This window comes from Monopterus albus, unplaced genomic scaffold (assembly GCF_001952655.1).
Source record: "Monopterus albus unplaced genomic scaffold, M_albus_1.0 scaffold58.1, whole genome shotgun sequence".
Taxonomy (NCBI): Eukaryota; Metazoa; Chordata; class Actinopteri; order Synbranchiformes; family Synbranchidae; genus Monopterus; species Monopterus albus.
The window spans coordinates 2,969,648-2,982,859 of NW_018127938.1; the positions used below are offsets into that span (position 1 = coordinate 2,969,648).

Below are 13,212 nucleotides of genomic sequence, written 5' to 3' on the forward strand. Positions count from 1 at the left end.
TTCACTGTCTTCATTTTAAAGCAAGAAAGAAACAGACACTCAATACAATATAATTATTACAAGTGTCTGAAAACATATTGTAACTATGTTTTAAACTGATACTCACACGATGGAGGTGCAGAGTCTGGAGGAAGCATTTAAAAGAGTAAAAAAGAAAAGAGTAAAAGAAAACATTAACATATGACTTTGCAACACCAGTAATCTAATATAATCTTTCAAAGCACCATGCAAGTGCAGCAAGTGCCTGCCATGTATGAGCAGCTTATAATCCAAACCTCATCAGCTCTAGTGTTACTGTGTCCTTTTTCATCACTCACATCAATAACACAATGTTATTACAATCCTTTATAATACTGGAGAAAATTCCAACCTGTGGTGGTAGGAGTCGTTGTGGTGGTGGGCTGCGTGACTGCAGGTGAGGTCTGCTTTTGAGTGGTGTTTGCCTGAGAGGATGATTGGTTGGTGGGTGCAGGTAAGGACATGTTTGAGGGGGGTGCAGTGGTAGTAGGAGTAGGAGTGGCTGCAGGATGGAGAGCATGCTGGAGGTCATCTTCACAGAGAAAGATTTTACTGCCAACAGTCTTACCTGATATGATGCTTAACAACCATTTCAGGATCTAATCATGCTAAATGTACTGTAGTACTACTGTAACATGACTAATACTGCTGTAGACTGAGGCTGAATGCATTACCAGACACGTTGGTTGAATTGAGTGTCTGACTGGAGGAGTCTGAGGCAACAGTGGGCGAGGTGAGTGTAGGGTTGTTGTCACCACTTGCTGAGTTTGAAGGCATGGCAGTAGATGCTGCCATGGTGAGTGGAGGTAAGTTGTCTGAAGGTAAAGCGGAATTTGTGGCAGTGATTGGAAGTAAGACACCGGAATTATGTGTATTTCAATGAAAAATCAGGACAATCACAATATCATAATGCTAGTTCCAACAAAATTAAAAGTTGCTACATGATGTCAACGTTACAAAGACAGTGTCACTACTTAATTGTTGTTCCAGACACTTTGTTCATGCTGAAGCTGAACATGTTTCTGTGTATGTTGAAGATAAAAACATATTATATACTTGATGTAAACATAAACTTTCACTGTCTTCATTTTAAAGCAAGAAAGAAACAGACACTCAATACAATATAATTATTACAAGTGTCTGAAAACATATTGTAACTATGTTTATAATTGATACAACGTGGAGGTGCAGAGTCTGGAGGAAGCATTTAAAAGAGTAAAAAAGAAAAGAGTAAAAGAAAACATTAACATATGACTTTGCAACACCAGTAATCTAATATAATCTTTCAAAGCACCATGCAAGTGCAGCAAGTGCCTGCCATGTATGAGCAGCTTATAATCCAAACCTCATCAGCTCTAGTGTTACTGTGTCCTTTTTCATCACTCACATCAATAACACAATGTTATTACAATCCTTTATAATACTGGAGAAAATTCCAACCTGTGGTGGTAGGAGTCGTTGTGGTGTTGGGGTGTGTGACTGGAGGTGAGGTCTGCTTTTGAGTGGTGTTTGCCTGAGAGGATGATTGGTTGGTGGGTGCAGGTAAGGACATGTTTGAGGGGGGTGCAGTGGTAGTAGGAGTAGGACTGGCTGCAGGATGGAGAGCATGCTGGAGGTCATCTTCACAGAGAAAGATTTTACTGCCAACAGTCTTACCTGATATGATGCTTAACAACCATTTCAGGATCTAATCATGCTAAATGTACTGTAGTACTACTGTAACATGACTAATACTGCTGTAGACTGAGGCTGAATGCATTATCAGACACGTTGGTTGAACTGAGTGTCTGATTGGAGGAGTCTGAGGTAACAGTGAGTGTAGGTTTGTTGGCACTTCCTGAGAAGTCGGGAGGCATGGCAGTAGATGCTGCCATGGTGCGTGGAGGTAAGTTGTCTGAAGGTAAAGTGGAATTTGTGGCAGTGAGTGGAGGTAAGATGGTTGAATAACGTACATTCCAAGGAAAAGATCAGGATAATCACAATCTCATAATACTAGTTCCAACAAAATTAAAAGTTGCTACATGATGACATCAACATAAATCCAGTTTCTTCAGTGTAACAACCTACCTGTGGCCAACCTTAACAGGAGTATGAAGACAGTGGTACAGTGGTGGGATAACGCTGCACCAGCATCTTAACTGGCTTAGCTTCTTACTGATTTTAACAATAAAAACTATATAAACTGTTATTTGTCAGTGAAGTCTCAGTCTGAACACTGAATGACAACTCGTCTCAACTTTGATCACAAGTTTCTATTTGTTTCTCACAAAAAAAAAAGAGTTTCTGTACTTTGTCCTAGAAATAAACTGACTACCTTTATTAAATTCTATAAACCAGGATCAGTTAATAAGATGAAAACAAGTTTTCCATATTATATAGAAAATGTTATTTTCAGACAGATCATCCCAGTCACTGAAGATCCACTATTAGAAAATATTAGATGTTTCAGAGGCTTGATAATCAGTGACGTTCTTGTTCCTATGATGGAAAATAAAACCTGCATCTTGCTAACCTTTGTAAAATGTGACTTATCACTGTGACTTGAACAACAGTCAACAGGACTGCTGCTCTTTTCTACTTCTGACTCTTAGGTTATTTAAAACTTCTTGTGTTTGACCTAGAAGTTTCTCTAAATGAGATCAAAAGCATCTAATTAGCACTACAGCAGATCTACAGTATAACCTGACAAACAGCCTGGACAGAGGTTAGGCACAGAGCAGAGCACATCATCAGTTTAGAAGTCTGGCTTTCTTCTTAACTCACAGTTTTCAGGCAAATCAGACAAGAAAGAAAAATGTGAATATATTTCATTGTGTGAACAATGGCCAAAAATATTGGCACTCCTGCATTTCTGTCAGATAACAAACCACTTCTCCCAGAAAATTGTTGCAATCACAAATTCTTTGGTATTGGTAACTGAAATCACTTCCTGTAACCATCAATGAGTTTCTTCCACCTCTCTACTGGATTTCTGGACCACTCTTCTTTTGCCGTCTCTCAGATTTGAAGGCTTCCTTCTCCTGGCTACTGGTTTGAGACCTCTCCACAGGTGCTCTATGGGATTTAGACCTGGACTCAGTACTGGCCACTTCAGAACTCTCCAGCTCATTGTCTGAAACCATTTCTGGTGCTTTTTGAAGTCTGCTTTGGGTCATTGTCCTGCTGTCAGGCCCATGACCTCTGATGGAGACCCAGCTTTCTGACACTGGGCCCTACATTGTGCCCCAGAATTCGTTGGTAGTCTTCAGATTTCACAATGCCGCACACACAGTCGGCACCCAGTGCCTGAAGCAGCTAAGCAATCCCAAAACATCGGTGAACCTCCACCGTGCTTGACTGTAGAGAGCGTGTTCTTTTCTTTGAATGATGTGCTCTGCCCAAAAGCTCTATTTTAGTCTCATCAGTCCACAGGCCAAACTCCAATCTGGCTTTTTTAGGTTCTTTTTTAGGTGTCAGCAATTTGGTCCCCCTCCCTGGGTCAACTATTTCTGATGATTTCCCCCAGAATTTTTGGAGTTCTGTGTGGAATGTATCAAATTTGTGTTTTTTCTCTGCTGCTTTGTGTTGTTCCAATGCAAACAAAAGAAATAAACATGAGAAGACCAAAAACTGTGGTCACAACAATTTTCTGGGAGAAGTGGTGAGTTACAGTACATGCTGTATATCCAAGCAGTTAGTTTGTTTTTGCCCAGCTTTAAAACAAGCAAGAAAATACCTGTGAGTAAAGTTCAATGTATGTTGGGGTGTTTCCTGCACTGGACTTGAACATCAGTGAAAATCACTGGTTGGGTGTTAAGGATAACAGTGACCTAACCACATGTTAGGGAATGGTGGGATATAAAAACATCACTTTTACTTGTTTATCATGTAGCTGCCAGGTTTTCACACATGGCTTACACTGGATTTGTTTTTTAGTGTCTACAATTAAAACCTTGGTTGAGACAGGTCACTGAAATGGAGGCCAGTGCCAATCAAACTGTTTAATAAGAGTGAGAAAACATATTCCTGTTTCTGTCACTCATTCAAAACCTTGGAGAAAGATCTGGCTTTGGTGCTGCTGTGGCTCTGAAGAGATGGGACAGTATAAAGAGTGTGCAGCGACGCCGTGGCACAGTATAGTACAGACGGTGGCACAATTAGAATGAAGCATGTTAATCATTATATTAACAATTAAACATGTTAGGTAATGGATAAATTGCAACTCACTTGTTTTGTCTTCACCTGGAATTAGAAAAAAGGGAAAACTTGTAAATCATTGCAGCTTTTTTGTCATATAAGTCCAGTGGACTGTACTATATATGAATATGCAGCAAAAGAAACAAACCACATACATCAACATAAAGTAAAGGTTTTAAAATGTTCTTTATGTTTTATTATCTGACTAACAACAGGACCAAAGCAGTCTCAGGTCAGAAAGAGGAAAAAGACCATTTTCATCTGAACTTGTCTCTCTGAGGCAACGCTGTGCAACCTGGTTGCTATGGCATTGTGGTGAGGAGGCAGAAGACAAACCGCAATTTCCTGCTTTGCACTAAAACCTAGAACCAACTCATGCTCACAAAACTGGTTCCAGTTTGGACAGATCTCTGGCTTATACTGAATCACAGATAGACTTTCATGGTGGCTTGTCTTTGTTACGGTCTATCCATACTGTATGCACTGAACATAATTCACATCTTTATAAATGTACTGTCTTTGTTTTTCAGCATCTGCACTCTGATATTATATTAGTTTTATTGAGTTACTGAAATAAAAGAATGCAAAATGAGCTTGGCCGCATGTCACTGCATCCCTAATTCTCTCCCTTTGCTCTTTTAACCAATTGCTCTTTAAAACAGTAGCAATGAATGATGAGGTGATGTGGGACAGTCAAACAATGAGCCTCAGGATGTGGTTTGGTGCATTCGTGTTTATCGAGCAGCGATGCATGCTCGCTGCAGTGACATTTCACCACTCTATACAACTTAATTACAGTATGCCAGTTTTTTTGGCTTAACTGATGTTTTGAATTGTTTCTGTGAAATGTTTGAAAGATGCAACTGTGCACTATGAATATTTTGGATATGAGAAACCTCATACAGAAGGAGGGATTCTAACCCTGACGTCATACACATTTGTTTCAGCCACACTGAGCCCAGAAAAGAAAAAAACTACTATGTAAAAATTATTTTAAAAATCTCTTTTCTGCTCTTATTAAAGTTTTTAAATTGTCTTCAAATTGACTAAACTAGTTTTAGGTGCTGCCTCCTTGATCTGTTGAGCGCTTCTTTTTTCAGTTTCCTCAGGGCAGAGTGTGAGCTGAAGGTGTGATAATCATATTGTTACATCAGCCCGTTCAAAGTCACAACTGCTTTGCCCAAGTGTGGTCGAGAGAGAAGCACAAGCGGAGGAAGACAGAGGTAGAGGAGCAGAGACAGTGCAACCATAGAGATGCACAACAAGACAACAGGAGCTACAGTTTGGTGACAACTGGTGCTCAGGTGCCTGCAAACGCCTTTCACTGAATTCATTTACATGACTGACATCCAGTGTTTGGATCTATCTCTCATGTACAGTAACAGTTTTCTTTTTATATCTTTTATCATATTTTGCATTTGATGCAGACTTTGTGCCAAGTACCCTCCACCTCCTGCCAGAGTCTGCATTAATAGTGCAGCATGCTTAATTTCTCTGACCTCACTTCTTCATTTTAGGCACAGCACTTCCCCTTTTGTTTAAGAATTCTCAAGTCATTTACTGCTCTGCTTCAGTCGGCTCGGCCCGCACCGATCTGCTCTGCCAGGAAGTGAAGGCAACTCAGAATGGAACACGGAAGTGGTCGAATATTTGATCACACAACTGTGTCCTGCTGCAGCTAAAGAACACTTGAAAATCTGCATCTTAAGAGCAGCTCTCCCCCATTTACTCTAATTGTTCAGCAACAATGATGAGAAAACCACAGGGAAGAACTAGTTGAGCCAATTTTTAAACACAAACTAATTTGGGGACTTGGGACTAAGACATACTGTGTTTCTTACTGTCTGCTATATAATATTATGGTGATATACCATTACTGTATATGCACACTTAATCCATATGTTTCAATAGTAAGTATGTATTTGTATGGTATTATATAATAAAAAGTCCATGTAAAACTCAGAGACTTTTACTTGGTTTAATGACCAAAAAAAAAGACATTTGTACACAGCATATACATAATTAATATTCAATGCATTAATAAATATTCCCCTTCTACACCAGTGCCCCTCTTAATGATGTGTTATATAATAAAATACATTAATTAAATGCTATTTTACTGGATTTTAAACAGTTTTGGAAGAAGAATTCTGATCTTTTACTTGGGTAAAATACCACTTTGTGTCTGTCAAAAGTAAAAATGTTGCATTCAAAACTGTACTTAAGTAAAACTGAAGAAAGTATTTATATAAAATATGATAAAAGTATCCACCAGCTGTTTCGGCAACATTTCCTTTGTCACATTTATGTTGTTTTATATTATAATGTTAGATAATTACTACTGATGCATTCAGTGCACGTGGAAACAGGGGGTGGCTATTTGGTAGTTCCATTCATTATGTAGCAATGCACTGTATTTTATACATTTACTAGAAGTTTTCCAAATATTAATCTGCAAAGTGAGATCATGTAAAATACCCAATGTTTTCCTGTGATGTCATAGCACAGAAGCATAAAGTACCATAAAAGCAGAAGACACACGAAGTGCATTAGAGTGGTACTAAAGTGCCCTTCGAGCTTGGAAAGGTGTCGTAGTGAGACTGGTCAGTGTGTCTGAGAGGAGGTGGTTAGTCTGACTTCTAACACAGGGGTCCTGTCTGGGCTCAGCTCTTGGCTTTAGGGGCTTTGCAGTGGACAGTGACTAGGGGGCTGAAATTAAGGCGATGTTAATTACCAGTGGGTACCTGCCTGCTTCTGCTGGACATGAATGCTGCATGTTGGTGTTTTTCTGTGAACATGGAAAATGTGTCTGCATGTAAAGATTCTGCTGGGTGTTTGTCCCAACAAGTATAGCTATAATGGCTGAGTGGACCCCATACTTCACTGCCATATAGTGCAGTGGGCTGAGGACACTATCACATTTTTAAGCCATATTTTATTTTGAGATTTGGAAATTAATCCATTTTAATGTTATTATTGTGCACCTGTCCAACTTTTTAGATATTTATAAAATATAAATTGTATTTTGACGCTGCGGTAACAGTTTTTTTTTTTACTTTAATGCCAATAAAGCCCCTTTGTATTTGTTATCCACCACTGGTTATAACCTATCATTGTTAAGCTAAGTTAATGAAATTTAAATTATTTGCAGCTCAGCACAATGTTTAATTTAGAGAAATGATGGTGGATCAATGGAAAAACGAGGACCTATAAAAAGCAAACGTCTGTTGATGCGGTGTACCATGATGACTCACCTTGCACCCTAGCTCAGAAATGTGTGTTAGAAACAAATGGCAAATACTAACCCTGACTGACGACAAGACGACACTGAAATAAATACAGTGATCGGTTTGTTACAGCTCGTGTGAACAGATGTTTAAGGTGAAAATAGCAGAAAAGGTTTGTATTGAATAGGAGCAAACCTCTGAGTGATGCTAGAGGCAGTGAGGTAGGGCCCCCCCCCCAACTCTCACACACACACCATTCGCCCTCCACACACACACATGCACACTCTCACCATCACACACACACACACACACACACACACACTGTCAAAGCAGAACAGAAACATGACTGTAAAAATTCCCAAAGTATTGCACCAAATTAAAGAACATGTTATAAAGAGACTCTTCTTATTATCAGCGGCCTTTGATTTTACATAAGTGTTTATTCTTTTGCCAAAGGGGCTCGCAAACCCGTCACTGTTCGGCTTTGCACATCACAAGTATGTACTTGTACAGTCTTCTGTTCTTGGGTTTGGGAAGTTTAAGAAAAGTGAAGTAGCAGAAATAGAGACACGACTCAAAGACACGCTATACTGTAGCTTGACATCTCTGCCCTCGGTTTGGGCTTTAAACGATTACATTTTGTGTAGTGATGTTTTCCAGCTTTCAACAAAAGCAAACTGTCAAACTGCTCCGCTGTCAGACACAGAGTATATTAAATTTTTTCTCATAAATGTGATCACATGCTGACATTTAGAACAACAGACCTCATCACCTTCATGTTTTGCACCATTTACAGATTTTAACTTCTTGAAGACTTTCAGATGGCACACAGAACACAACTCTTCATAAAGAATCCCCCCCCCCCAAGGGAGAAGGTCAGAGGGTACTTACATTTACTCAAAGCGATGATACCAGCCCACAGCAGTAGGATCTTCAGACCACAGAGACCTGCCATGTCCAGGAGTTAGGGTGTGGACGGCGACACACCATACGATACAGTCCTAGTGGGGACCAATGGACAGATATTCACACGGCAAATTGAACCCGTATTTCTGATTCTAAACTCAACTCGAAAAGAGAAATAACTGAAAATGTTGTCTTATTTTAAGCTACATACGTTTTGCGTCTTATCAGTCGACACAGCTTCCTGGACTTGTTCCCCAAACCCTAAACCTCGCCTCTGGTTTCAAGTCAGGCAAGTAAGAGTGACGTCACACCAAAAAAGCCTGCCTTTACCTTAACGTTCAGCGACAGGAAGTTTCATTTCAGATACGCCACCATGAACAGGAAGTCTTTTCTCACATTATCTTCACTTACTTTTGCTCAAGTGTGAAAACCCTCTGACAAAAAAAGAGTGAAGTTGAGCTTTAGGGTGCAGCTTTTTTTACTTTAAGGGCTGTCTGACATGCTAGGCTTTTGGATTGATGCTTAATATATGACTATTTTCTGACTCAGTGTATCAACAGGCACAGAAAATGAAGAAAGAAAAACAAGGGTCTGTGTCTTCTGACTGATTCATTCCTGTTAGACTTTGAAACGCATCATGAGGAATTGTACATCTGAGACACAAGACAACAAGTAGTGAAACTTCTTAGAGCTTCTCTGATTTCTATCTGACTCCTCCCTGTATTTAATCTTACAGGCCTACAACCTCTGGATGATGTAGTCATAATGCATGTGGAGCTAGTACTGCAACGTGCAAGAACAGAGACCAAGCCTTTCCCCGCTTAAACACTGTTGTCATTATTTTTCTTTCAGTCTAAAGAGAGAAAGCGCGGCCACTGGCTCGTGAAGCAAATTACTTTTCTGTGAATCACCCGTGAAGCGAATCATTTCTGATGTTTCATCTGTATGAAATACATTTATACGAGATGTCAGATGTGTCTTCAATCACTGATCGTGCACTGTGTTTGATCATCATGCTCTGCCTTGGAGTCCAAAATGCTTTACTTCTGTTTACATACACAAGAAAACAAGGGATAAAAGAGGAAGGAGAGTAGTAGAGAAACTCTCCAGGGAGTGAGGCTCCAACATGGGTGGTGAGCTGATGTGAATCTGGATAAAACACACTCCGCTGCGTCTTGCAATTATATGACAATTATACTGTACATGCAACTAAACAGGCCCATTTTTGAGTTCAGACAGTCAGTAACTGAGCTGATAGAAGGGTTATAGAGAACAGTATGGTACAAATACAAGAACACACAAATCACACCGAACCTTCAGTTTTTTCACAATGGTTATTTTCTTTCTAAGTGATAAATATTTCTGTGGAATTAAGTTTGAATCTGAAACCTAATAGGAAAGTTCCGTGTTTCCAACAAAGACTTCACATTTCAGTATGAAGATCCAAATATGGATTTCCTCCTAGAACAGTGAAACACATGGTATTTGGTTATTTCCACCTCTGAGACTGAAGATTCTTGTAATCAGGAAGTGACTCTTAAGCAAGCAACATCATGTTAGTGCAATAGAAGTCATCTTTTAATGGTGTCAGGTACCCAGGTCTGACATCTATGTAGTAGGTATAGATCAGCACTACCGGTGTGCTGCCACACGGCAGACTTGTATCGACTTCTCCAATTAGAAAGGCCAGCGTCTCAGCCTCTAACAGAACCACACAGACATTCACCCAACAGCGGAGCACCAAGCACATTCTGTTTAAAGCAGTTATATTATGCAGGGTTACTTTCTGTTTATTGTAAAGATAGACAGGATATTTAGAAATAGAGCATGACTGCATCTTTGACAGTTGCATTTGAATACATGTACATAGAAACAGGAAAGTGCTTCATTGTGGTTTGATGCAACCAATTCAATTCTACTGACTTGGGTGACCCTGACTTTTAATCTAGCGCCATCATCAGATCCAAAATATTGTGACCCAAAACTTGCAAAACTAATGGACAGCCTCTACTTTTGTGCAAATGCTAATACACTAAAATAAGATGATGAATATCGTAAACTTTATACCTGCTAAATATCAGCATGTCAGCATCACCATGTTAGTACGCTGATGCTAGCATTAGCTCAAAGCACCAAAGTGTGAGTTTGCAGAGGTTGGCTGCAGACTTAAATGTACATGCACTATGTGTGAATATTCCCTAGAGCTCCTGTTAACCTCACAATTTTTTTCCCCAACATTATTAAAAACACAGTTTAATCTATAGCTGGTACTGTATGGTCACTTTACTATACATCTGCCACTGACAGGTGCCACAGTACATCAGCACCATCAAACCATGACTGTATCTCACTAAGTAAAAAATATACAGTAATGTATCAACAGGCAACTGTCTGCCTATTACACATCTCACACGTTTCTCATGATTATTTTAGCAATAGATCATGTTCTAGGAACTGCATCTACATTCGATACACATAGTGAAACTACCGAAAGCCTCCTACAATACTTCTGCTCCAGATTACTGTGAGCGAGAGAGGGGCGAGATGCATTTACGGTTAGAACAGAAAGCAAAAGGAAGGGCAGCATACAGTTAACCTTTTTTAAGTGTAAGCTTATGAAACAACAAATAAGCAACTTGTATGTAAATCTAACTTTGCCACTGCCCTCCATTACAGAAGTGACTGCAAACTTGGCAAAACTGCCAAAACAGAACAACTGTGGTTCTGGATTCAGCCCCAGAAAGGAACTGAAATAAACAAACGTGCTACTGATGAAGAAATTAGTCATTGCTCCCTGACTCACTGTTTATTAACACTGTCCTGCATACTTTTTTCTTTTACATTTTCTGAGGTTAATTCCACGTTATTCGCTTAATTATTGCAGAAACAATATTGAGAGGGTACACAACCAGGGCTTCAAGGCCACATTGGCACTAGTCTTCATTATTTCAAGCACAAGTTGGCAATGAAAGGCTGCTGTCTTTGGTTTGAATTGCACAATGAAATGACACACGCTGCTTTTCTGAGGCCATCTGGGCAACTCGCTGCTATTTCAAAAACTAACCACAAATTGAAAACAGAAGTCACATGGCCTGAAAAGTGAGTCAGTCGCTGGACAAAGTCAGCTAACCACAGCATCTTCCTTGCAACATTGTCACACTATGGGGCTTTATTTTGCACTAAAATAGCTCAGTAAGATTGTTAGGTGGAATTTCAACGTGTACGTCATTTGGAAAAGTTACAAAAGAAGAGCCAGTAGAGACAGAATGACAGTCTACAGGCCCTTCAGCCACCCTGTGACCAAAACACAGTGTACATTTTTGGCAGCGTTGGTGTGGATGCTAGAAAAACAACTGTCACCACCTTGAGACACCATGACAGCAGAACTTTCTTTTGCATTATTTTAATTCACTTTATCAATACCATGACTCCCGATACCATTACGTTGATCTGTTCATATATGGATGCGGAGTTTGGTGCCGTGCATGGATGTCTAGCTATTTTGCTGTAAGACTTGTGGCTTTGGTTCACACTATTAGTCACTTTTGACATTTTTATTGTTCAACCATGATCACGATATTCCATGATCAGGGAAAGGTTGTGGTTTTGCAACAGTCTTGTCCTAACTTCAGTCAAGTAGTTTTATTGTCTGGCCCTCCATCACAACCCTCCTCTAGGCCTAGTGTGAGCACACACTGCCCAGCTTTGGTGACCTCAACAAAATTCATGAATCACGAATCAGCAGTTGGTGTGAAAATAGCTTTGTTTGGTTAACATGCAATGTATGTGTATATGTTTATAGAGCATATCAAGAATGGTCACTGAGTTTGTTTTGGAGTCTACATTCCATCGTGTAGCAGTCACAAATTGCTCTAATGCTCTTATATAGCACTTTTCTACCTTACTTCTACAAAGTGCTTTACAGATTCACGTACACACTCATACACTGAAGGTGGCGGAGCCACCATGCAGGGTACTGGCCTGGCCACCGGGAGCAACTTTGGGTTCAGTGTCTTGCCCAAGGACACCTCTGCATGTGGACTGGAGAGACTGGGAATTAAACCGCCAACCCTGCGATCAGAGGTCGACCCACTCTATCCCTGACTGATACTAATCTCATGCCTATACCATAAATATGAAGCTACAGCTGGGAGATGATTAACTTAGCATACAGAATGGAAACAGCTGTCTTGTCAAAGGTAAAAAACACCTGCCTACATGCACCGCCAAAGCTCTGTTGCCATGTTATATCTGTTATATTTGTACAAATCTAAAGTGTGAAAACTGGCAGTCTACAGTAGCCATTCACTGGTTGTTGTGTTGACATTATAAATGTCACCTGTGATTTATGGTAAGGTGTAATGTGTGTACTGTTGGTATATACATATGTGCACCCAAACACATAATTACTGTCATTTACTACAAATTGTGTCCCATGTAGTCACGATCATTCATTGTACATTATCCTTATAAAGGACATAAAACCATAAGTAATGGGTTGGTGGGTGGGAACCCATAAAAACATGTTTTCAGTACCGGTATATATTATGGCACACATAGAAATCGCTGCTAATACTTTAGAAGAAATCATATTTTTAACTAAAACCATGTTACATTATTTTGATATTCGAACTGGGATTTTAATTTAACCCTACTCAACCCCAGAGAAGCTCAGTAAATTCTTTTTTGTAGCTCCCTGTTCCACATCCATCAGAGATAGAAACCTGTGAGGCTGCAAGGTGAAGGGAAACTAGACAGCGTCTTTCCTCCCACATAACAGAAGTTCCTTAGTTTGGTTTTGGGGAAATGCTGATCTTACTTTAGTTTAGGTACATCCCCGATGTCATTAAAGGTGTGTAAAGAACAGAAGAGTATCAGAATAAAA

The 13,212-nt window shown here is 39.8% G+C and overlaps 1 protein-coding gene across 1 annotated transcript in view; it reads right to left on the reverse strand.

The window, feature by feature from the left end:
- LOC109961699 (protein tyrosine phosphatase receptor type C) overlaps positions 1–8,851 on the reverse strand; it is a 20,896-nt gene extending 12,045 nt beyond the window's left edge. Inside the window, exons 1-5 of the mRNA XM_020602710.1 lie at positions 8,539–8,851; positions 8,313–8,422; positions 4,225–4,239; positions 371–520; positions 107–124 (exon numbers count right to left, since the gene is read on the reverse strand). Of these exons, the coding sequence (XP_020458366.1) occupies positions 107–124; positions 371–520; positions 4,225–4,239; positions 8,313–8,376 (247 nt within the window). The 5' untranslated portion in view covers positions 8,377–8,422; positions 8,539–8,851. The remainder of the gene's footprint in view (positions 1–106; positions 125–370; positions 521–4,224; positions 4,240–8,312; positions 8,423–8,538) is intronic.
- Positions 8,852–13,212: the final 4,361 nt, after the last annotated feature.